General features: G+C 47.1%; 1 protein-coding gene across 2 annotated transcripts in view; it reads right to left on the bottom strand.

Annotated features, from left to right (window-relative positions):
• Positions 1 to 269: 269 nt before the first annotated feature.
• The window catches only part of RNF168 (ring finger protein 168), a 246,835-nt gene continuing 221,684 nt past the window's right edge, over positions 270 to 25,420 (bottom strand). For both annotated transcript variants that reach the window (XM_069618095.1, XM_069618094.1), the window contains exon 7: positions 270 to 1,521. In XM_069618095.1, coding sequence (XP_069474196.1) covers positions 613 to 1,521 — 909 coding nt within the window. In that variant the 3' untranslated portion in view covers positions 270 to 612. The remainder of the gene's footprint in view (positions 1,522 to 25,420) is intronic.

Raw genomic sequence — 25,420 nt, forward strand, 5'->3', positions numbered from 1 at the left:
AGTTGGATTCCTAGAACTCTATACCAATAGGTTATGAAAAACTCTAACATATTAAACTCGACTGCAAACCTTGACATGTCCACAAGTCCCCAGCTCTCAGACATGCCAGGCGATAAACTGATAAATGAGTCTCAAAATTGAAAACACAGAGAGCCAACTATGCAACTAAAACTTCAAAGAGTAATTCTTAAAAAAACATGGGATTTAGTTTGAGGGAAACAAAATGAACAATAATTGTAGGAATCCCAGTCATGAAAGTTGAACCTTGATATCCATAACATGTTTGCTTTATTGAGCAGCTGCATACTGTATCAAAGCGAGTAGTGGAATTTCGGACAACAGATTTGAGTTTAATTTTTACAAAAAATACGATATTATTTGTCCTGTCCCCCCACCCTCCAACCACTACTTTCTTGGCAGAATGGATGCACATGAGCAGCACTGATCTTTACAAAGATCGATAAAACTAGATGAAGTTTTTACCCTCAGTTAACTTGCATGGTGTAAAACAAATTTTCATTTCATTGTGATCCTTTTCTGTATCTTCATTTCACAGGAAATGAAAAAAATTAAAACCCAAACACCCAATCAAACAAACTATTTGTGGAAATGCTACTTTAAAACAGATCTTTGGAACATGTCCATGATGGTCGGCTGCTTGTTGCTGGACTGCAGAACTTTCCCTCCATCCAGCAAAGGTGACATACTGGAGCTTCTATTCTTTCTATACAGGCTAACATTGGCAGGGGAAGCAGGACGGCTCTGTGAGTTTGGCTTCTTATTTTCATCAGGAGAGTCGCACCGTGGTTTTAGAGGTCCATCTTCAATTTGGCTCATTGGCTTCTTTGGCTGCTTTTTGACACTGTGGATAGTTTCTGCCTCATGCTCAGCTGCACTAGATGCCACTCTATGGCGTAGCATGTACCCATCTGGGGAGCCCTTTTTTCTGTTTACCTGGCTCATCTCTTTGTCCAGTTCCTTCTGCATCTGCAGGGCCAACAGCCTATCTTGCTCCTCCTGTTGCCATTTTTCAAACATGTCCTTCTCTAGCTCAACCAAATGCTGAACTGCTAATCGGCCCCCTGAATTCCCTGGCATCTTGACTGTCCGTCGTCTTTTCCCATCAATGCACATATTCCTGTGCACTTCTTGCGAAGTCTCAACACATTTTCTTTTTGAAGTCTCTTTAGTGTCAAATGGGTCTGGTGAACTCGGCATCGTGGAACTACACATTTTATCAATTGGCACTGTTGTCAAAGGCAGTTGTCCAATGCTAGGTCTACCTAGAGAGACTTCCAATAGCCTTTGGGGAGCAGAGCACACTTCAGGGCTCACAGTATCAACCCTTGGACTAATCTCAGGACTAAGCGCTGGCATGAATTGGTTTGGAACAGCATCCTGGGATGAGGCAACAGCCACGCAGTTGTTCACTTGATGATAAAGTACAGGCATCTCATCATCATCATCATCATCATCCTCATCCTCTTCAAGTTGCACACAACTGTTAACGTTGGTGTTCTCCTTTTAGGAAGAGGGAAAAGACAGGTTAGAACATTGAAACTTCAAGTAGGCAAGAAACTGCATGAATTCATAAAGAATAAGACTCCACATCTGACAAATCAAATATTCAAATTGAAGAACATGGATGTGTGGTTCCTGTGGGATGATGCAAAACATTCCAATTGTATCCTGCACAATCTTCTTTTAAGTTACTTTCTGAAAGTGAACATACAATTCCAAGTTATCGCTTTGTGTGCTTTAGGTGGTTTGGTCGGACTTCAACTGGAGATACATTTCACTATAAAGAGCTGTAATGATTTATAGTTAGCAGAAAAGGGGTTACGAATCGGTGCAATTCTTTCATCACACAGTCACTGGGGATTATACAACCATCAGCAGCATTAACAACCGGTGAGGAAGAAAGAAGACAGGTCCAAGAGTTATGCTAGTGTGGAGCGTGCATAGTATCAGGGGTAACAGTAGGTTGAATACAGACATTGGAATGCAGAGGTCAATCACATCTTACATCGTAGGTCTACTCCAACAAGGGCACATCACCTTACTTATTAACAGGTTAATTTAAGAAACAAGTTACTTACTTTGGGCAGTTCACTTTTTGATTAAGTACTTCCTGCCACAGATTCTACCACTCATGAACTATCTTCCCATGTGCAGGCTGGATTTTGAAATTCTTTTAATAGTCACCATGGGGTGTTAATGCAGCTCTGCACCCACTTCGTCCGGCGCTGTTGGCACCGTGCAGGACTTCAGAGGTACCTGAAGGGAGTCGCACAAGCCCCATTACAAGACTTACGGCTATTATCTCGAAACTCAGGGGCCAAGAAATCAAACAACTGGAATGTGTTACCAGTAGTACTTCATCAGAAAGAACATTAAAAAAATGTTGTTAACTTGTTTTTCTAATGGAGAACTCTCACAGATTCCTCATCTCATGAAAGTCAACCAAAGAAATAAACACAAAAGGTGGGAATGAGGATAGCAAAGAAACAGCACGTACAACAGGAATGTCTGAAGGACAGACATCTGGAGTCCTTCCCAACCATGGAATGCAGGTAATGCATTTGCAACGCAGGCCATGCTGTGACCCAACAAATGCCCAGAATGGACATGACCCTTAGATCTGAAGTAGCACCCATACCTTGCATTGAATGAGCCCTCTTAGACAAGGCACCTTGTTACTCGCCAGCATATAGCATTCAGTACTGCAAAGGACTATTCATCTGGGGAAGTTTTGTTTTCTCACCACAATGACCTTGCGACAACTAGCAAGGCTGACCAAAAGCACAGCCGTGCAGCTAAAATCATTTCTTTTAGCTTCAGACCACAAAAGCGCAAAGCCCTTTTGGGTCAAGCCATGAAAATACACTTTCAGCTTAGGGGCGGGTGGCAGGAGTTACGAGGGAGAGGTGCTAGGGATATTTTTCTCAAGCCTTATATATTGTTCTCAGATTGGTGAACCTACTTTGCTTACAACTTGGTTCCTCCGAGCTGTCCTAACTTTGCAAGTGATGAAATGCCTAGAAAGGTAAACACCAAATTAAAACATTTTCTTTTACAAATATTCTTTATTTTAAAGTTGGGCACAAGTGAGTACAACATATTTACAGTTTAGTTGATTAAGGTAACATTGTAGAATATTAGAAAAAAGCAGAAGGGAATAGTTTCTTACCTGTAACTCCCATTTCTCCAGCATTGGTATCTTTCATGGATTCACATGCTTAGAATATTCCCCGTCGTCAGACTGGGACCCCTCGGTACACATATATAGACTTTTCCTATAGGAAAACTTTCGACACTTTTGTGTCCCATCTACGTCCTTTTAGGACCCGCCTACGCATGCTCCATAGGCCGTCCCAGTATAAGAGGCCCGCCCCCGCGGTTCCCCTTCAGATTTCGGCCCCTCCAAAGTAGGAAGGGTTAAACTTATCAATCAAATACATTGCATTCCGGGGAGGTTTGGCGGGCGCATGTGAATCCATGAAAGATACCAATGCTGGAGAAATGGAGTTACAGGTAAGAAACTATTCCCTTCTCCAGCATTGGATCTTTCATGGATTCACATGCTTAGAATAGATTGTATAGCAGTAACACTTGAGACGGCGGTGAGAATGTAATGTAATATACCCTCACCATACTACACAATGCATATGTACAGTAGGAATAAGTTAACTCATATAACCTTACCCACATAAAGTATACTGTCATCAAAAAGGTAGAAAACAGATTCTCCACAGCGTGGAGCTTACCTTACTGAAACAGATGGCGCAGGACAGCTCGTCCCATCTGCACCTCGTCCGCATGCTGCCTGGCAAGGCAGTAGTGGCGGGTAAACGTGTGGGGCACTGACCATGCCGCAGCCTGGCATATGTCAGTCAGCGGAATTCCTGCCCATAAAGCTGCTGAGGAGGCCATTGATCTTGTCGAATGGGCTCTAGGATGTCCTTGCAGTGGCCTTCCGGCCTTGGAGTGACAAAACGCAATCGTCGATGAGGCCCATCGAGCCAATCCCTGTTTAGAGATTGCTTTTCCTCTCGTCGACGGACCATATGCGATGAACAGTTGTCGAGTAGACCTGAGTTCCTGTGTACGATGTAGGTAAAATTTCAGAGCCCTCTTAACGTCCACGGTATGAAGAGCTTTTTCTGCTGTCGATGGTGTCGCGAAGAAAGTAGGGAGAACAATGGACAAGTGTTTGTGATACACTGTCGGAACTTTTGGGACGAACGTAGGATTAGTTGCCAGGACCACTTTGTCCTTAAAGAATCTTAGGTATGGCGGGTCTACGATCAGCGCTTGCAGTTCCGAGATTCTCCTAGCTGATGTGATAGCAATCAAGAATGCCAACTTCCACGATATGAATTTTATGTCGGACGTGGCCATAGGCTCAAAAGGCGGTTTCATTAAGCCTGCCAACACTGTGTTGAGACTCCAAGTTGGGGGGGAAACGTTTTACCGGGGGAAACATTCGAAATAAACCCCTCATGAAGTGTTTCACAAGTCTGTCTAAATAGAGGAGACGACTGCCTCTTCCTCGTGAACCTGGCGATGGCCGCCAGGTGCACCTTTATCGATGTGAAGGATAACCCCCCTCTCCGCCAAGAGGAGCAGGTAAGGTAGAACTTGTTCCGGCGTCACCAACAACGCTTGTAGGCCTTGTTGTCCTCAACACCATTCACAGAACCTCCGCCACTTATAGGAGTAAGATTTATTTGTAGAAGGGGCTCGGGCCGCCTGCAAAATTTTTTGGCAATCCTCTGCAACGTTTAAAGCACCGAACTCCGAGAAGTCAGGAGCCAGGCTGTAAGGTTGTGACTGTCCGGGTCGTGATGCCACACCGTGCCTTTGTCCCGGGATAGTAGGTTCGGGACTCTCGGAAACGCTATGGGATGTTCCAGCGACAGGTGAAGCAGGTCGGAGAATCACGGTTGCCTCGGCCAGTGTGGTGCCACTAGAATTACCCGGCAATTGTATCTGGGTATCCACTGAATTGTCCCCCGTATGAGGGGGAACGGGGGAAAAGCATAAAGGAACATGTCCGTCCATGGGAAGGAGAATGCCTCCCCCATGGAACCCTCTTGAGGCCCTCTGCTTGCGAATTGCTCGCATTTCTTGTTGTCTTTGGTTGCGAAGGCGTCCAGAGGGGGGTGACCCCATTTCTGGAACACTTTCATCAGGTGAACTGTGTCCATTTCCCACTCGTGTATTTGGGCCATGCTTCTGCTGAGGGAGTCTGCTTGGGAGTTCCTCACTCCTGGAAGGCGATGAGCCACGATGGAAATTTCGTGCTTTAATGCCCAATGCCATGTTTTCTGGGCTTCTATGGAAAGAGTTCTTGATCACGTCCCTCCTTGTTTCCTCAGATAAAACATGGCCGTTGTATTGTCGGTCAGTATTCGTACTCGCGAGCCCTTGATGTGTGGTAGGAATGCCTTCAAGGCCCATCGTACTGCTCTGAGTTCTAACACGTTTATGTGTAGGAGTGACTCCGTTGGAGACCAGCGACCCTGCGTTTGGAGAGCACCCATGTGAGCTCTCCATCCGGTTAGGGACGCATCTGTGACTATGGTTCGCTGAAACTCCGGCTCCTGTAGGGGTACGCCGTTGTTCAGATTGTGGAAACTCTGCCACCACTGAAGGGTCCGAAGCGGCTTGTCGTTGTCGATGGTTATCTTGTCTGACCACGATCCTTGAGCCTGCGTCCATCGGTCCGCGAGGAATTCCTGGACTGGCCTCATGAATAGGCGACAGTTTTCCACCAGATGGATGCAGGATGCCATGGCCCCTAGGACCGAAACGTATTTTCTCACTGAGATCTTGGGGTTTCGCCGTAGTCGGCATGCTTGTTGATTGAGTCTTGAGGTTCTGTCGAGAGAAGGTTTCACTAGCCCTAACTGGGTCTCGAACTATGCCCCCAGGAATACCAGCGATCTCGATGGCTGCAGAGAGGATTTTTCGAAGTTTATGGCGAATCCCAGCTGTTGTAGAAGCTGCATGGTGGCTTGTAAACTTGTGTTGGTCGATGCTGGGGAGGATCCCCTTACCAGCCAGTCGTCGAGGTATGGGTATACATGGTGGCCTTGCTTCCTTAGCCAGGCTGCTACTGGAGCCAGGCATTACGTGAACGTTCTGGGGAGGTCTTGAGCCCAAAAGGAAGAACCGTGAATTGGTATGGAGTCCGCCCTATTACAAATCTTAGGAATTTCCTGTGTTTCCGACACATTGGAATATGGAAATACGCGTCCTGTAAATCCAGGGACGCTAGAAAATCCCCCTCTTTGAACAGCGCGGATCACTTCCTGCAGAGTGAGCATCTTGAATTTTAGGCTCTTCAAAGATTTATTGAGATGGCGTAAGTCTAAAATGGGATGCCATTTGCCATTCGGCTTTTTTACGACTAAATATCTTGAGTAGACTCCTTGACCTCTCTGTGATGTTGGAACTACTTCTATCACGCCCTTTGATAACATGAGTGTTACCTCTTGTTGCAGTATCTTCAGATGGGAATGAGTGGTGAACGCAGGTGGAATTTGCGGAGGGCTGTGTTTGAATTGTAGAGAGTGTCCGTTTCTTATAGTATCCCGCACCCATTGATCCGTCGTTATTCGTTCCCATTCGTCGACATATGCTGAAACTCTTCCCCCCAGAACGGTGTGTTGTATGTCACTGCTGATCTTTATTTTGCTTGTCTCTCGACGACGACAGATATGATGGTCTTTTTCTGGAAGTCTGGAAGTTCCGGCGACGGTTTGCAGTTTGGGAGGCACGTCTGTATCCCTGGGAGGGGTAAACTGGTCTGCCAAAGGATCGTGACACGGGGCACCTCCGACACGAAAGGCGTCGATGGCGTCGAGCGAATCGGCGCCGACGCCGAGAAAACCGGCAACGGCGCCGAGAGGATCGGCGTCGAGGAAATCGGCGTCGACGTCAGATGCAGCGCCTCCAGTATCGGCGGCGTCGACACAGCCCTCGAGGCCGGAGCCCCGAGCGTGTCCCTCGACGACCTGAACGGCGACGGCCTCGACGACGTCCTCGAAGCCGGAGCCTCGAGAAAGCCTGTCGACGCCCTCGACGCCTCAGACGTCGACGTCTTCCTCGAAGACTTCACAGGAGCACACGGTCTCGAACGCGTCGAGGACCGGGACCTGGAACGGGTACGGCGAGAACGAGCCTCCTTGTCCGAACGGGACCGCTCCCGTGACTCGTGCCGACCACTCTTGCGAGCGGCGTCTCTCGACCTCACACGGCCGACCCCACTCGGGGGCGCGGACGGCTGAGTACCCTGCGACTCAAGAATCGCCAACATTTTCTTCCCGAAGGAAGCCCATTCCTCCGGCGTCGCACGGCTGGTGGGGTAACCGACGTGCCGGGCAGAATCCTCGGAAGAGGTCCTGGAAGGCGACCGGTGACGGCACTTCCGAGAATGCCTCGAAGAGGCTGAGGAGTGGCGAGACCCACTCCTAGAAGAAGACCGACGAGACTTCCGACGATGACGCGGAGAGTCACCCCTCGAATCATCCGTCGAAAGCCCCGCCGACTTCGACTTCCGGGGCTTGGACACCCGACCTACCGACAACTTCTTCTTACGTTCGCGTAAGGCTTTGGACGTGAGCGACAGGCAGTCAACACAGTCATCCGTGTCGTGGACCTCCCCGAGGCACCAGAGGCAGGCGTCGTGCGAGTCAGTCACCGACATCTTGGACCCACACTCCCCGCACTTCTTAAAGCCCGGACGCGGGGTTGAAGACGAAGTGGAAGACATCGCCAAAATTCACAAACGAACAGGTTCGAAGAACCAGAAAGAACAGAACTCCAAAGAGTCGAGGCTTAGAACCGAGAAATACGAAGCAACACGTTCGCGGAAAAAACGGAACTGAGGCTACAGGCGTCGTGCGTCCTACTTATCACATCGGATGACGTCGGACATCGGAGGAGGTCCTCGACGTCGGCGTATCGATGTCATCGACGCAGGACGCAGACGCCGGAAAAGTTTCCGAAGCAGCACAGCTGTGGTGATTACCTGTCATAGATATGGAATACGTCGGAGGACCCAATCCCCTCGAATCTTGAATTACCTGAAGCCCCTCTAAAGGGACGAAAAGACTTGTAGTTTCTGCCACTCTGGAGGGCACCCAATGAACGTGCCGTGTCCGAGTCCTCTTTCATTCCCTTTAGGGCTTCGTCCACCTTCTCACCGAAAAGAAGGTCTCACTCAAAAGGCATATCTAAAACTTTGTATTGTACTTCTGGCCTGAAGTAGGTACACTTAAGCCATGACTGTCGACGTAATACGACCCCATTATTGACTTGCTTGAAGCCTGACTCAGCGAGGTCCACCACAATGTTTATTGCGTGACTTGAGGCTCCCTCACCTTCTCGGACGAGTAACATCGCTGCCTTCCTATGCTCTTCCGGAAGATGATCAAGCAACGGAGCTAGCCTATGCCACATCACCCTATCGTATCTGGCCACAATTGCCAGAGAGTTTGCGGCCTTTACTGTGGTCGCTCCCACGGATAGTACTTTTTTGCCAAAGGCATCTTGGCGTCTCGCTTCGTTCTCCGGAGGAGTCGTGCACTTGTGCTGGGCCTTCGCCTTCCTCGCCGCTGCCGCCGACACCACCGAGTCTGGCGTTGGTTGGGAGGATAAACACTTGGGGGTAGACTCTGGAGCCTTAAACTTTTTTTCCAGGCGTCCTTTCACTGCCGGCTCTGAAAACGGGTGACGCATTGTCTGCAACCCCTCCTTCCATACATGGTCTAGTATTGGTATCGAGAACACAGACCTCCTTCTCTTACCCATGTGGTCGAACAGAAAAAACAGTCTTTTTTCTGTTCTTCCTGGGACAAACCAAATTCTTTGCATGCCTTCTCCATCATAGAATGGAATGACGCAATGTCGTCCGGAGGGGACGGGTGAGCTGGGCTTCTAGGGGTTTCCAACTCCACCTCTGACTCCCAGGTTGGATCCCTGGAGGGGGATGATGAGATATCCGACACGGCTCCCCTGTCAGACTCCGAATCTGGCAACTCACCTTCCTCTTGTGCCAGTGCTGAGATTGGCGTGCGTAGGTGCGTCGGTTGACGGGACGGGCCCGGCTCGTCGACGGGGGAGGCTCGTCGACGGGTGACTGCGGCAGGTTTGCCTGAGGTAGTCTCTGGTCCAACGACTAACAACGATTGAAGCGTGGACAGAATTTCCAACGACAAAACAGATTGAGGATTGAGAAGAGGGGCAGATACCGGTATAACGGATCCCCTCGTCGACGACTTGTCAGCCACTCGTAGCCCTAGGTCTGCTGGGCCAGCTATTCTCTCGTTCTCGTCCTCCGAGGACAGCAACACAGCCCGTTCTTGTAGTAAAGAATCCGGGGGGTTCAGATCAAAAACTTCAGGCCTCCAGGCCTCCTGTAGAACCCCCGTCGACGAGGCCATCGTCGACGTCGTCGTTGGTGGGACGGTGGATGCCACCTGCGTAAGTGGCAGGGTGGTGGCCGATGACTGGGCCGCCGTCGACGATGGTGACTTAGCAGGTGGTTTTGGCGGTCCCGCCTTTTCCACACTTGGCTTGCTTTTCCTCGACTCTCGACTCGTGGTCGATCTATGATGATCACCCGAGGAGGATTTCCTTTCCTTTGATGAAGATGATTTCTTTGACGAGGAGTCTCTAGTTGAGTGGCTTCCAGACGACTCTTTCCTTCGGTTGGGATTGCTTCGCCGGAGGTTCCGGCGAGGTAGCGCGGCGTGATGTTTTCGCAGATTGTGTGGAGCCTACCTCCGAAGGGGGGTATGCCCCCTCTCCCTCATTCAGCCATGCCACCAGTCGTCGACTGCGGTCTTTGAGGGTTTTTTGAGAAAACCCTTTGCATATGTCGCAGTTATCCGCCGAATGATGAGGGTGGAGGCAATATATACAATCCATATGTCCGTCCCCCTCGTAAACATTTTTCAAGCCGCACGTCGCGCATGGGCGGAACAGCGCTTTTCCTGACATGCAGGACATTTTCTGTACTCAAATTCCAGTAACGCAACCTTGTACAAAATAGTAAGACAACGCGAGGAGATCCCACTACTTTGGAGACGGTTGAAATCTGAAGGGGAACCGCGGGGGCGGGCCTCTTATACTGGGACGGCCTACGGAGCATGTGTAGGCGGGTCCTAAAAGGACGTAGATAGGACACAAAAGTGTCGAAATTTTTCCTATAGGAAAAGGCTATATATGTGTACCGAGGGGTCCCAGTCTGACGACGGGGAATATTTAAGCATGTGAATCCATGAAAGATCCAATGCTGGAGAAAGGTAAACACACAGGATCATGAAATGTTAATACAAGGCCACAAAGTCCAACAGCATCCTGCAGGAACAATTACCCAAGTCCCAATTTTCTCAATCTACCCTCGGAATCAATGGACCAATGTTAACACAAAGATAAGTATGTGATCTGCACAGGAGGACCCACAAGCACGCGGGACCTAAAGACTATCTGTAGATTAGTAAGGAGGATTCAATCACTGCATGACCAGCAGGGATTCCTGCAGTTCAGTTCTGGATTAAGAGGGTCCGCACAGGAGCCATACAGCCATGAAATAAAGGAACCAAGGCCCAAATGTGACCAGGGTGATCCCCAAGAGGAGATCCAGACCAAATAGTCTGGTTGAAAACCTCAGAAGCAGGAGAGGATGCGATTGTTGGACGAATAGACAGGGGTCAACAAAAGCCTTGCTGCACCAGGAGGCCAGAACAACCACTTAAGGAACAGTCTGGACCTCTGAGAAGAGCCACTAAAGGAATCAGAGGCCAACAATGAACTATGGGGGAGGGGTCATTGGAGCAGCAAAGAATTGTAGTTGTCAGCCGGATTGGTAATACCAGTAAACAAAGACCCTGATTCAGTAGGAATCAGCCAAAAGGCACTAATGTTAAAAAGGAACCAGAATGACAATTTGAGGCTGGTAATGGAGCAACAATGACCCTAGTCAGGGTTCACAAGTGATGGTTAGAACAATGTGCAGCAAGATACGCTACTAGAGGTCTCCACACCAGAACACAGTAACAGGGCCATCTGATGAAAGGTCCAGCAGAGATAAAGATAACACCAGGACGCCAGAAGGGTGAGGTGCTTTGATTCTCATGCCAAGCAGCACAGGCGAACTCCCCTAACCGGTCTACCCAGTCATCTTGTTAACACAAAAATGCCTTCAGGAAAGAATCCAGCTGGATCTCTGCTGACAAAGGCAAACTAGCACCATACAAGGTTATTTCTGGTAGTCCTAGACAAAGCTTCAATGTCTGTTTGTTAGAGTTCAAAAGAAGCTGTTAACAGAGCGCCCGTCATTGCCTTCTTTCTGAATGCTTCAAGTTCCACCATAGTTAGTGAACAGGGTTATTGACACTTCGGTCTAGCCAAACCCAAGCAAGGCATCAGAGCAGTAATGGACCTCTTCAAACGCTACAGGGTTGCGTAATGCCACACAAAGTCACACAGGGTACACAAATAAATAAAATTAGACAGAAGTAAAAAAGCAAATATATCTTTCCATTTATAACCCCCCCACACACAGGTTTTACTAGAGATCACCTGCGTGTTACTTTTTTTAAAGAAATTTTGCAGTAACAAACACACCGCAAGAAAAACATACCAAAAAGCAACCTGCCATACTCTCTCTCCATTTCGTTACAATACAAGATATCATCTCGCCACTGCTCCACTTGTGGGGCTTGTAGTCTGTCGCCCACACCATTGCTACTCTCCTCTTGGCCAAGAGTAGGAGCAGCCCGGCCAGTTTTTTCACCCGTCCCGGGATCTGCTTGGTATAACCCATTAAGGCGGTCACTGCTGTTGGTTCCACCCTTTCCGCGACAATCTCATTTAGTGCCTTGAAAACCTGTTCCCAGAACCGCAGTACCGGGCACCCCCATGCTACATGCAGAAAGTCTGCTGGTGAAGTGGTGCATCTAATGCACCCATCTGGGGTGTCCAGGAAGAAACTATGTAGCAGAACCTGAGTAATAAAATGGATGTAAATATTTGAAGTGAATCAATTTAAATCTGCTATTAAAAGCCACTTTCCTAGTAAGCCCACGTTTCGTCTGGCACCGTGCACCCCATTGTTCCCATTTCTTTCAGGACGAGTCTCCCCATCCCGCTCCAGTGTCCAAAATCATGTTGTAAAGGGCAGACATCACTTTGCCATTATAGACCTGTCTGAGCATTTTGTCCATTATAGGGGCCAGTTCCAGGCTCCTTACTGGAACAGATCTAGAGACATGAGATCTCCCCTACTCTTCATCTTACCCACCGTCAGAAATTGTCCTTCCAGGAAAAGATCCAGGATATGGTCAAGCGCTTCATGCTGCTCACAAAGCCCAGTTCATTAGATACTTGCAATCCCGGGATGTATATGACCGGAAGGCTCGGAGAGTAAATAACATCCCCCTTGTTTTACGCTTGATACAACCTCATGACCTGCAGGGCGGTGCCACCTTATTGTCCACCTTCAAAGTCCTGTCATGGGCTGTTAGTACGACCACGCGCAGGAGGAAGGGGGCTGCAATAACCGTCTCCAGCTCCACTTGTCTTCTGTCTACCTGGACTCCAAACCAATAAAGGAGAAACCCTGCTTGAGCGGCTTAATATTATATGTCAAAGTTCGACAGTGCCAGTCCTCCCATATCTAGTGGCGCCACCATTTTCTGCCACAATACCCGCGCCTGCTTACTTGCCCAGATAAACCGCAGAATTTCCGATCCTTAACACTCTGAAATACGCTTTTGGTAGCGACATGGGCACATTAAATACATACAGGAAACGCAGCAATAACACCATTTTAACTAGTGATATCGTCCCATAAAGGTTAAGGGGCAGGTCCATCCATGTGTCCACTGACGACCTGGCTTGTTCCAACACCTGCCCATAGTTACGCTTATATAACTCTTCCGAGGGTCACGCAATATTTATCCCCAGATACCAGGTGTAGGTCGCAAGCCACTGGAACCCACACCCATCCTAGAACCGCCTTGTGTCTTCTTTGAGTGGGAAGAGTACTGATTTCATGGCATTAATTCTTAACCCAGAGAAGTCTCCAAAGGCCAGCACATCCGTCATGATCAGACCCAGGTTATATTGCGGGTGTGTGACATAAAGAACCATATCATCCGCATAAAGGGAAACTACCACTCTGTGCTTATATAGCTGTATCCCACTATTGAGATGCCGCTCCCCGATTAGCTCGGCCATGGGTTCAATCGCTAATACGAACAGCGAGAGGGGACACCCCTGTTTCGTGCCTCTTTCCAATGATATAACCATTGTTAGTTGGCCATGCGCCCTTGGCATTAGGCAAAGTATAAAGCAACAAGACCAAGGAAATAAACCCCTTCCCCAGTCCGCGCAACATTGTGAAAAGAAAAGGACATTCTACTGCCGCCACTGTTGAGTCGCCCTGCTGAACCACTGACATCAAACCAAACACTCTGTACAGCCCATAGACTGGAGTGCCCAGGTATAAATCCCAATTGGTCCGCCATCACGCATCTGTGCATCAAGGGTGCCAATATGGACGCCAGTATTTTAGCCAGAATCTTTTTGCCCAGATTAATAAGGGAGATAGGGCGGTAGGAGGAACAGTCGTCTGAAGCCTTATCAGGTTTCAGCAGTACAACAATCACTGCCTCTCTCGGTGACTCTGACATCTGACCATCCCTAAGACTCCGGCTATATTCCTGTAATATATGTGGAGCCAACTTTACCGCAAAGTGTTTGTAGAATTCAGCTGTGTGGCCATCCACCCCAGGGCTCCCCCCCCCCCCCCCCCCCCAACAACAAGGATTTGATTGCTGATAAAACCTCCTCAACCGTTATGGATGATCCAACCATTCCCTTTCCTCTTGCGTGCACTAATATAGCGCCACCTGGTCTAGGTAGCTATGCAGCTCATATTGCGACACAGCTCCACCTCACTGATGAGGCCCAACAAGGCTGAAACACGTGTCTGGGGTTGCTGTTGGTACTCTTGTTCAAAGAAGGTTTGCCTGACATTTTGGTGCTGGACTGCCCTTGTGGGTGGGACAAAGACTAATATGCAAATGGATATTTCCCATCTGTGAAAGGTACAGTGAGCCAAAGTGTGGCTGCGGACTCTCGTGTGGGTACCTTCCCAAAGAACAGGTCAATGGGCTGTGTTCCTTCTCGCAGAGCGTCGCCTATGACAACATTTTGATTGTATATAACATTAGCCTGTGTTCAAGGAGATATAACGTTGATCGGAAAATACACACTGTAATGATAGATGGTGAACCAAGAGTGGTATATGTGACATTTATCTGTAGTGATAACCTCAGACTAAAAATTGATATTTTCACATTTTGTATTTTAGCACAGTCCTTTATGTACACTTTATGTACTTTATCTCAACTGGCTAAGCACAGGATACTAATATGTTAAAAATAGGCTGGAACGAGCCCTGTATTCCATATCTTCCCCCTCCCCCCACACCTCCTCTTACCAGCGCCCTTCCCTTTTTATGTAAATGAACAGGCTCAGTTATGCAACATGACTGCCATTTTTGAATACTCCGGTCTGACCAGGCTTGCAGCTTTAGTCATATACTCTTCAGATAGGAATCCTGTTCCTTGATACTGTGGACACCTCATTACTAGATTTGAGGGTGTCATTTATATTATAGCTCCTTTACTCAGTTGGGACTACGTTTCCCATAGTTCCCATTGAGATTCTCTTGACAACGCGGCTGTAAAGTCACACGTTTTCAGCAGCTCCTGTTGCCATAGCTTCTGAAATACAAACCACACTTCAGTGGATTTCTGGCTATTTGTTCAGACTGCAATCGATTTATGATTTTGCTGACCTGTTTTAGACCGAATACTGGATAGTTCTTCCTGCACGATTGCACGTGTACGTTTGGGTAAGGCCATTCTTGAATCCAGCCAGACCTAGATAGCATGTGCGTTAGATGCACGGATAATTGGAGCAGGACTTCATTACATCTCTAGATCGCAGAGTGCAAGGATATTAACTAGATTGTCTTATTTACTCATAGGCATACGGAAATGATGATTGAACACTGCTGTGGACTACTTGCAGTCGAGATTTACTGAACTACTGAAACGCCCTTGATTTATCAGTTTACGATTTAAGAAGTGTTAGGTTATAAGAATAATAGTCCATTACCGATTATGTAGCTTCATCCCTACACTTTCAGCATAGTATCCATATGAACTTTTGCGACACCGTGCAGGCATCCTGTCTTCCGGTCTAGTAAATATTGTACTAACTACAAACAAAGGACAGGTAGGGAATCTTTCGCCTGGCTCTTCGGCTTTATTTGGGATTTTTGACCCCCCCACTTTGTTTTTTTAACTACTTGGCATCAAATGGAGAATTATATAACGTGCATGGGGCACCTTAAGCCCAACTATTAAATCCCTTTCTTATCACATTTGGTTCACCATGGAACCAAATTAGCACTCTGCACACTTTCAATACTGTGGATGTGGATATTAGGGACCACTCTTGGACTGTCTTTTAATACACATGTACATTGGGATCTAGTATGGATCAAATACAAGCTCACGTAATATCTTTTAAGTTATTCATGCATTTCTCTTTTCTTTATCAGAATATTGGTTGTTTTGCTTATCAAATCACTGGAGCCATTTCCTTTTTTATAGTGTCAATTGCTCTTGAAGAAGGGGACCAGTGTCTCTGAAACGTGTCGAGCTCAAACCTTGTATGCTGGCCTCCTCGAGGAATAAAATACCTCTTGAAGATTTCAACATTGAAATTATACATTTCATGATTTTTGAATTCTATGTACATAACACAAATTGAAAGTGGTGACTGTTTTTAGTACCCAGGTGTGCAGGACACAGGAAGGTCTATAGATAGGACTGGCTTTTCTAAAATGTCTTTTTCAGAAAATGCCAATAAAATGAATCCCTTCGAAGCCAGTGTTTTTTTCCCCTGTAGGAGCTAGGAACAAATGGTTTGCAGTTCTGAATTCACCATTTTCCAAGCTTTCAAGAACAGGTTGAGTGGGAAAAAATATATATATTTTACATAAGGTTACCATCAGTTTTGTGAAAGGTAGGCGATATTTCTTTTTTTTTTTTTAATAGGACATACTTGGACGGAATGGAAGAGGAGGGTAGGAAAGCTCAATGGGAACAGAGAAGAACAAGTTACTTACCCCTGGTAACATTCTTTCGACTAGATGTTCCTCCCAGGTATTCCTCATCTGATCAAATATCTTCAAGCTTTAGCTGCTTTGGAAAATTTTTGACAGAGGGCGATGTGCGTCGACTCAATGTCCCTCGGGGGCTTCCATTCCGGAGTCAACGTCATTGTCTGTATACACGGCACGTGCAGCGCCCGTTGGCTACACTTCTGTTTTTACGCCTTCTTCATGCAGAATTACCAGCCTCAGTGAGTCCCAGACAGTACTAAACTGAAAGTGCATAAAGTGTAATGCCTGGAAAATGTATAGCGGGGTAGGCTGCGAGGGGGGATGAGGAATTGGTGGGAGGAACATCCAGTCAAAATAACGTTACATGGGGTAAGTAACTTGTTGTTCAAATGGATTGTGCCCTCCCACATATTCCTCATCTTACGATAGACTTCCTAAGCAGTGTTACGTTTTGGAGTAGGGAGTAAGAATTTTCAGTTTCAAGATTTGCCATGGATCGAGTACCAGACTGCTTTCCCAAATCCTCCTTCCTGGCTAGAGGATGGATCCAGACAGTAATGCTTCGTAAAAGTATGGATGGTAGACCAAGTGGCTGCCGCACAAAAGTCTTTTATCAGCACCCCTCTCTTTGAAGAGTGGAAGATGCTGTCATACCCCTTGTGGAATGAGCTCTTTGACCTTCCGGGGGAGGTTTCCTGGCCACTCTAGCACTCTGAAATAGCCAGAATTACCCATCTGGACAAACTTTGCTCTATAACCGGAAAACCCAGTTTGTGTTCAGTGTACCCAATGAAAAACTGGTCGTGTTGACGTACCTTTGTCATCCAAGAAACGTAAAAGCTCAAAGCCCTTCTGGGATCAAGCCTATGTAGCCTTTCCTCTTCCATGTCAGAATGAGGGGGCAGATAGAAAGTTGGAAGCACAATTTTCTGGGCTAAATGGAATCCGACACATTTTTGGCAAAAAATAAGGTTTAACCCCATGGACATCCTTGTAATAAAAAAAAAATGGTAACTGGAGGCTTACTAGATGGAGCATGCAACTCACTCACCCTTCGGACTGATAATGCAACTAACAAACAAGTTACTTACCAACTGTAACGTTCTTTCGATTGGATGTTCCTCCCACGTATTCCTCACCTTTAGATATGTTGTCTCCCAGCTCTGCTGCTTCAGAAACATTTTTCACCAGTGGGCGCTGTATTCAAGACCGCGGAGTCGTAGTCCCTCGAGAGCCGCCATTGAGTGTCAACGTCATCCGCTGTATAAAGGGTTCGAGCAGTGTACGTTACATCAGTTCTATTTTTACAGTGTTCACAGTCACATCAGCTGATCAGGCTTTAAGTCCTCAGGCTCTTAAGGAAGTTTGAGTGCAACTGGTGTAAACTACGGAGGGGTAGGTTGGGAGGGTCGATGAGGAATACGTGGGAGGAACATCCAATCGAAAGAACGTTACAGTTGGTAAGTAACTTGTTCTTCGAATGGATTGTGTCCTCCCACGTATTCCTCATCTTTAGATAGGCTCCCAAAGCAGTAAGAATTTGGAGGAGGGAGTACCAAAAATTTCAATTATGGACTGAATGAAGGACAGCTTTTGCAAAGAGTCCTCCTTGATATGAAGTAGAGTCCAAGCAGTAATGCTTCACAAAAGGTGTGCAGTGACGACCAGGTGGCCACCGCACAAATATCCTGCACCGGGAAACCCCTTTGAAGAGCCGTGGAAGTTGCCATGTCTCTGGTTGAATGAGCCCTTAATCCATCTGGAGGCTCTTTTCCAGCCAATTTATAGCACTCCGAGATAGCTAGAATTATCCATCTGGATAGAGTTTGTTTAGATACTACAAGGGCCAATTTGTGTCCATTATACCCAACAATAGTTGGTCACAAGGTCGAAGATTTGCCAATCGGGAAATGTAGAAACTGATAGCCCTTTTTGGGTCCAGTCTATACAACCTTTCCTCTTCCTTAGTAGCGTGAGGAGGAGGATAAAAAGAAGGTAAGGTCATTTTCTGTGACAGATGGAAATCAGAAATTATTTTAGGCAAGCAAGATGGTTTGACTTTTAGAATAACTTTGTCTCTATGGAAAATGGTGTGAGGAGGCTTACAAGAAAGTGCCTGCAACTCACTAACCCTGCGGGCTGAAGTTATAGCCACCAACAAAATTGTTTTAAGAGTGAGAAGTCTTAATGGGCAAAAATGTAAAGGTTCGAAAGGGGCAAACATGAGAAATTTTAAGACTAAATTCAAATTCCAGATGGGCACCTGAAAAGGTGTTGGGGATACACATTTGTTAGCCCTTTCAAGAATTGAATTACTAAGGGCATTTTAAAATAGGACACCTCTTCCCAGGAACGTTTAAAGATATAGTGCTGCCAGATATCCTTTTATAGTGCCAATTTGGAGCCCCAAAAGAACGTTACAGTTGGTAAGTAACTTGTAACTTGTTCTTGTAAGTAAGTAACTTGTTCTTCGAATGGATTGTGTCCTCCCAGGTGTAAGAGGAGAAAGTACTGTTGGAGTATTACAAAGAAATGGATCCACATTATTATCCCTGCACCAGTTACTTAACTTATTCCAACGACACCGGTACAGGTATTTTGTTGCTGGCCTTCTGGCCGAAAGCAAAATCTCCATTACGTCATCCAGGAGGTCCCAATCCTTATATCTCAGCCTCTCAGAAACCATGCGTAAAGACAGAGTGTCCTGACCTCTGGATAGAGAACCCGACCTTCCTCTTGCGCGAGAAGATCCTCTCTTTGTGGCAGACGTATTGGAGGGCAGATGGACATGTCCAGAAGGTCTGGGTACCACATCCTCCTGGCCCAATCCGGGGCAATTAGGATCATGGTTTTCCTGAACTTTCTCAACCTCCTGATTACCTGAGGAATCACGGGGACTGGAGGAACGCGTAGGAGGAGTGGAAATATCCAGTCCACCACGCACGCGTCCCCTAGAGCTCCTCTTGGAGGAAATTCCATTGAGCAGTACATCTCGCACTTCTGGTTGGCACCAGTCGCAAACAGATCCACTTGAGGGGTTCCCCAAAGGGCGAAGATCTCTTGCAGGACTTCCTGAGCTAGCTCCCATTCATGGGAGACTGTTCTGCCTGCTCAGAGCGTCCGCCGCTGTGTTCTCTCCGGCTAGGTGAACCGCTGACCGGGACACTCCTTGAATTTGCCAGAACCAGAGCTGCATTGCCTCTCTGCACAGCGGTAGTGACCCTACACCACCTCTCTTGTTGAGGTAGTACATGGCTGCTGTGTTAGTCATTATTAGGACATTCTTACTAGTCTGACCGCCCTCAGCTCCAAAAGGTTGATGTGTAGTTTGGATTCTGATGGAGACCGCCGACTGTCAGATCGTTGGTGTGGTCTCCCCCACCCGTGAATAAGGCATATGTAACTACTGTCATCTCCGGCCATGGCTGCCAAAAAGGCTCTCCCTTCAAAATATTGTCCTTGCCGGCCCACCACAGAAAATTGTGTGCGACCTGGTTTGGAACCTGAAGGAGTTCCGTCATCCTGCCCGTGAATGTAAACCAATGCACCCTGAGGGTTCATTGAAGGGATCTCATTCTCAGGCGAGCCTCTGGCACCAGGAAAATGCAGAATGCCATGAGGGTGAGCAACCTCAAAAAGTCAAAGGCCAGAAGACACTGGGCGCTCTGGAATTTGGTGACCATCTGCAGAATGTGTTGAGCCCTCACCTCGGGGGGCGAGGCTTTTCCCAAGGATGCATACAGGACTGCTCCTATGAATTGGAGTCTTTGAGATGGTATCATGTGGACCTTTGTTTAATTGAGGGAGAAGCTCAGTATGTGGAGAGAGTGGCAGGTAATGCCGAGATGTTCCAGGGCCTATTCAGGAGACCGAGCCCTGATCAGCCAACCGTCCAGGTAGGGGTAGAGGTGAATCCCCCCTCTCCTGAGACTCTCTACTGCCATCAACTTGAACAGCCTTTGGGCAGAGGTCAGCCCAAATGGCAGAACTCGAAACTGATAACGGGAACCGCGAACCTCTGGTACTTTCTGTGCTTGCGAGGGATCGGCACATTAAAGTAAGCACCCTGAAGGTCCAATGACACCATCCAGTCCTGAAGCTGAAGGATCTGAGAACGTGTGACCACTTTGAACTTGTCCTTACTGCGGAACTTGTTCAAGCGTCTCAAGTCCAGAATGGGTCTCAATCCTCCATCCTTCTTGGTGATTAGGAAATAGGGAGAGTACCACCGTTTGTTCCTTTCCGTCACCTTTCTCTAGCACCTTTCTCTAGCAGGCTCAATATTTCCTGCACAAGGGGCGGATCTGGAACCTTGAATGAGCAGCTCTCCGGTAGATGGTTGTTAGGGAGAATGTTCATTTCTGTGCCAATTCCCTTACAACCTTAGAGACCCCCAGCTCTTATGCTGGATTTAGGGCTTCTGACTTTTTCCACCTGAGTGAGTGGGACCTTTTCCTCACTCTCTCATGTGTTTTTCCTGACTTTGTTTTTTGTGTTTTACGGAGTCTGACAAATTCCATAGGCATCTGCTTTTTGCATAGTGACACACATCACCTTAGGTGCAGTGCCACTGGGAATACCCTTGGACTCAGTGCTTAATTTGTAAAAAAATAAGTGTTAGTACCCAAAAAATATTGGCCCCATAATGCCTGGTGCAGCGCCGCCCACAGTGGGCGCGCGGCCTGTGCCAGTTCAGTGCTAGACATAGATCGGCCCACCACCAGCCCATCACACTGCTGCTGCTCCATGTCACATGTTTGGTGCTGCAGCAACTGCTGGCACAGGCTAGTAGTGGGATGGATGCGGAAGGAGCACACATATCTATCTTTGTTTATTTCACAACTTATTTTATTACATGTTTTAAATCACTGAATGTATTGTGGGATTAACGAGATTTTTCAGGTTGGCATTAACTTGCATCCTGGGAGTTATAGTTTAACATTAACATTCTTTTGGCTTAAGATTTTCTAAGGAATTGCATCCTGTCATGTGGCTTTAATTAGAAATGTGGGTTTTTTAATAAGTAAACCTCTATAAGACATAACTGTAGACCTCGATATCCAACTATTTTAGCCAAGGTTTATGATCCTGGTCAGACGCCTTCCCCCCTCGACATCCCCTGCTATGACCTAGGATATGGCCAGCGGCCTCTACATGTCTATTCTATGTAGGTTTCCTATTCATATTGAAGTGGAGGTTATGTTCGGGATAGCCCTCTTATCTTCTGCCTCAACACCCGTAATGCCGCCTTGCACATAACAAGCAGGAGAGGCACCATCACCTCCTGACAATAAAGGTCCCGCTGTTACGCAGAAGTTAAAGGTGGAAGTTGTACAGAAACTACAGCATCTGGGCATTTGATTGGCAGCTCCATAAGCAACCCAATGAAATCTATGTCTCCTAATTACCTACAATTATTTTAGCTGCCACAAGTGTTGCAGTGTTTCCCCCTGCTGATTAGTCGCTTGTGTTACATCTTCTTTCCATATGGGCCCATCGATTTACATGTTAGCATTGTTACAGAGAGCCAGGTCAGCTTCACCCCATGGGTAAAAATCATTGGCAATGCCAACAGTTTGGGCTTTTGTGTAGGCATGGGAAAGGCACTTGCCAGGCACTGCCGTTGGGGTATTACCTGCCTATAGATGGTATCAGGTGAAAAATGGTGCAAATACCTGGGCTGGACATCTAATAGTAGTGTCTGGTAAATGCCTAATACTTATACAAAAGCCAAAACTGTTAGCTTTGCCATTACTTCTTTCTAACAGAACGTCAGTGAAGGACATGTATAGTGCTTATAAATCAAGTGCCTGAAGGCAAACCTGGTTAACACGTTTTTATTACACCGGTATCACACCTACAGTGCCAATTAAGTCATTAACTCTAAGAAGAACTGGCAGGTGCTTCAAGTGCAAAGTTTGATAGCAAGGCTCCATTAAAGCAAGCTCAAAGAGTTCCAATGAGGTGATGTTTCTCATATCATGTGTGCATCAAGTGCTGGGCATGAGAAAAAGCGAAAGAAAAGAAAAAGCAAACCTAATATTCAATGTATTAACCATTATAGCATTCTAGTTTACAGAGAAACATCCTTATTGAAGCCAGGACATATTTCATTGTTGCCCAAAGCTATTTCCAAAGTAACGTCCTGTTTGTAGGGCTGGATGAAGTCAGCCGACAGAAATCAAGGGAATTATACACATAGTGTAGCCTGTCACTGTCACCCAAGCTCTAATTGCTAGTGCCGCAATGTTTGTAAATATAGTTAAAAACAAACGGCAGATTAACCATAAAATATGGAGACAATCTCTAAACACCCTCCAGAGGTCTTACCCAGTGTAACCCGAGCGGCGGCATATCTCAGAATGGCAATCTGCTGGATAAACGCGTTCGTGTTCATAAATTGAAAAAGGTCAAACATGCAACCCACTTAAACATTAAATCAAGCCTGAACAAAGCAGCAATCTGCTGGATAAATGCGTTCAAGTTCACAAATTGATAAAGATTAAACATGCAACCCACTTAATTAAACATGAAATCAAGCCTCATGATAAATCGAGCGCGAAGGCTGCTCACAGGGGTTGTGAAGCAACATTTTCCCTTGTGCGTGCCTCCACCCAGGGGTGGACTGAGAACCAAACGAGGCCCTGGAAATGTTCAAAGTTGCCCCATAGAACACATTTTTAGCAGGCCCGACCCCTTCCTATGAGAACATTTCAAGAGGCCCAGGTTGTAAAGGCGTCCCGGGACCCCCCCCCCCCAGAGTTCCCTGCAGGCCAGCCCACCGCCGCTTGCACCTCCCTGATGAGGGGTCTGCACGGCGCTGCTGAATTCGAGAAGTGCGTAGACGCAAACGACGCTCGTTTCTCAGGCAAGTCACAGAATGCTGCGGAAAACAAGGAGCCTGCCAATTTTATATTTTTTTTCATTTTAATCTCAAAATTGAATACGTTTTTGAAAAAGTAATCTTGGCACGCAGGGGGCCGTCTGAAGATGTTGGGTAATTTCAAAATTATGTCTGGGTCCCCCTTGCATTCAGGTGGGAAACCCCACCTACACATGCCAGAAACAAAAATGCATTGATAAATCAAAGGCTCTGCTTACCTCGCGGCTCGTGTACATGGAAACTCCATTAGCAGTGGGCAGATGGCTCTGGTCTGGGGAAGAAATGAAAGGCTGCCAGGCCCCTCTCCTTCATTCAGCAGGGGCGGGGAGGCAGGGGGAGGGGGATCTCTTCTGCTACTTCTGTGCTGTGTGTGATTTTCATAGCAAAAGCAGCCCTCCCCCCAAAGCATGTACACAAGCTCTGTCAGATCACAAGAGTCCACCCACAACAATTTGTTATTGGAGAGAGCCAGGCTATGTCCTGGCTGGCGCCACGCTGACGGGTAGCTGGGCCTCAGCGAGCGATTGCATTCATCAAAGAAAGTTAACCCTTTCGTGTTAACTTTCTTTGATGAATGCCTTCATCCCCTGGGCAGAATGAGTTCAGGTGCCGAAATAACTCTGCTGGTGTTGGCCACTGTCAACCACTGGCACAAATTAAGCACTGCTTGGACTTCTCTGAATTTTAAAATACATTTTCTTGGGTGAACTACCGTTCCCAAGTCTTACTGACGATTCCGGTCTTACTTTTCTCTTTGTGGGACCAGCACACACCACCCTATGTGGAGTGCTGCGGGGTTACTTGGCATTTCCCTATCCCACTTCTCACTAACCTATTTTAAATGGCTGGTGGCAGTGGTTTAATTTGATCTACCAGTGTGCATTTTTCCACAGGCTGAACCCTCAGCTGCAGTATAGCGTGTCCATTTTCCCAAAATGGCCAGTCTTATTTTGTTCAGCATTTTCTGTTTGTTAGTTTCTTCTGGGCTTTTACTGTTAGTTGATACAGGTTTGAGTCCTTCGTGTGTTTTGCCTTTGGCGGGCTTCAGCCCTGAAGCCCGCCCACGCTCCAATGTGTCTGGAAAGGCAGGAAGTGAGGGAGGGTCCCAAAACATCCCTGTCCTTGGTCTCTAGATATGCCTGAGTGAAACCAGTCCTGACTGGCGGCTGGCTGTCCTCAAAGGACAGCCACCCTGCTGTGTGATTGAATGGGAAAAAAGCAAGTTTTTTGGGACTAGAGACAGATCAACCACTGAAGAGGAAGAAGACGACGTGATGAGAAGCCAGCAGCACCCTCCTAGACTGTGACGTATGGTCTCCGGTGAAGGCCTGCAGCTGTGCGGACGCCATTTTCAGATCGACTGGGAAGACCCGTACGGGACGACTTCCTCCCTTGGGCTGGTGGGACCAACTAGCCTTAAGACAAGCTTCCATTTGGTGCATCCCCCAACTTGCTGTGCCTCACCAGAGCTGCAGAAGCCCAATGCCAGGGGTCCTGTGACCATTGTTTGTTTACTTATTTATAATGTGCACCAGACCCAGAGATAACCGGGCGCAGCAGTTAAGAAGGTGCAAGGCTTACAAAGTTTCAAAAATGGTTGACAATAGAAGATAATAAGTATACAGGTAGGATTACATACAAGACAGAGTAGATCTAAGCATTCGGTAAAATACAATTCAATGATATACAGTTAAGTTTCAGCTATAATGTAGAGTGATAATCAGTGTTAGCATAGTGTAGGCATTCTGACAGTTATGACTAGCCTTCGGTCAAGTTGAGATGGGCGACATATTTCTTTCTAAAGTGAGGATAGGGTAGGTTTGCTCTCAATTCGTGGGGCAGAGCGTTCCAAAGTTTAGCAACCTTTATGGGGAAACTATTACCACCAATCTTGGGAAGTCTAAATCTCAGAAACACAAGACAGTTTGTATTTCTCACTCTTGTTGACCTGTTGGACTTTCTTCTCAACAGTTTGTTAAATAGCTCGGGGTAGTTGACTAGTGCATTGACGAGTGCATCGTCTTGCGAAGTCCCAATCCAGCCAAATCTTTGAGACCCTCCAGAGGACCCTATAGAGACATGAAACCTTAATTCAGAGTCCCCTCACCAGAGTCCAGGACCGGGGGAGAAAGCTTCTGCCAACCAGAAATATTCACTCTTCATTGACGCTGAGGAAAAGGTGCCAAAACACTGAAATGCCGCGGAAACAAAGGCAACACGTAGCAGAGGGGTCCCTCTCCCTAATACAGCCGCAGGAGCCCGTCAGACGTCCTTCCTTTCGTCACCTAAACCAAGGTCCAGGAACAAGTGTCTGCCAA

The sequence above is a fragment of the Ambystoma mexicanum genome, chromosome 10, assembly GCF_040938575.1.
Source record: "Ambystoma mexicanum isolate Mex_15411 chromosome 10, UKY_AmexF1_1, whole genome shotgun sequence".
In the NCBI taxonomy this organism is placed as follows: Eukaryota; Metazoa; Chordata; class Amphibia; order Caudata; family Ambystomatidae; genus Ambystoma; species Ambystoma mexicanum.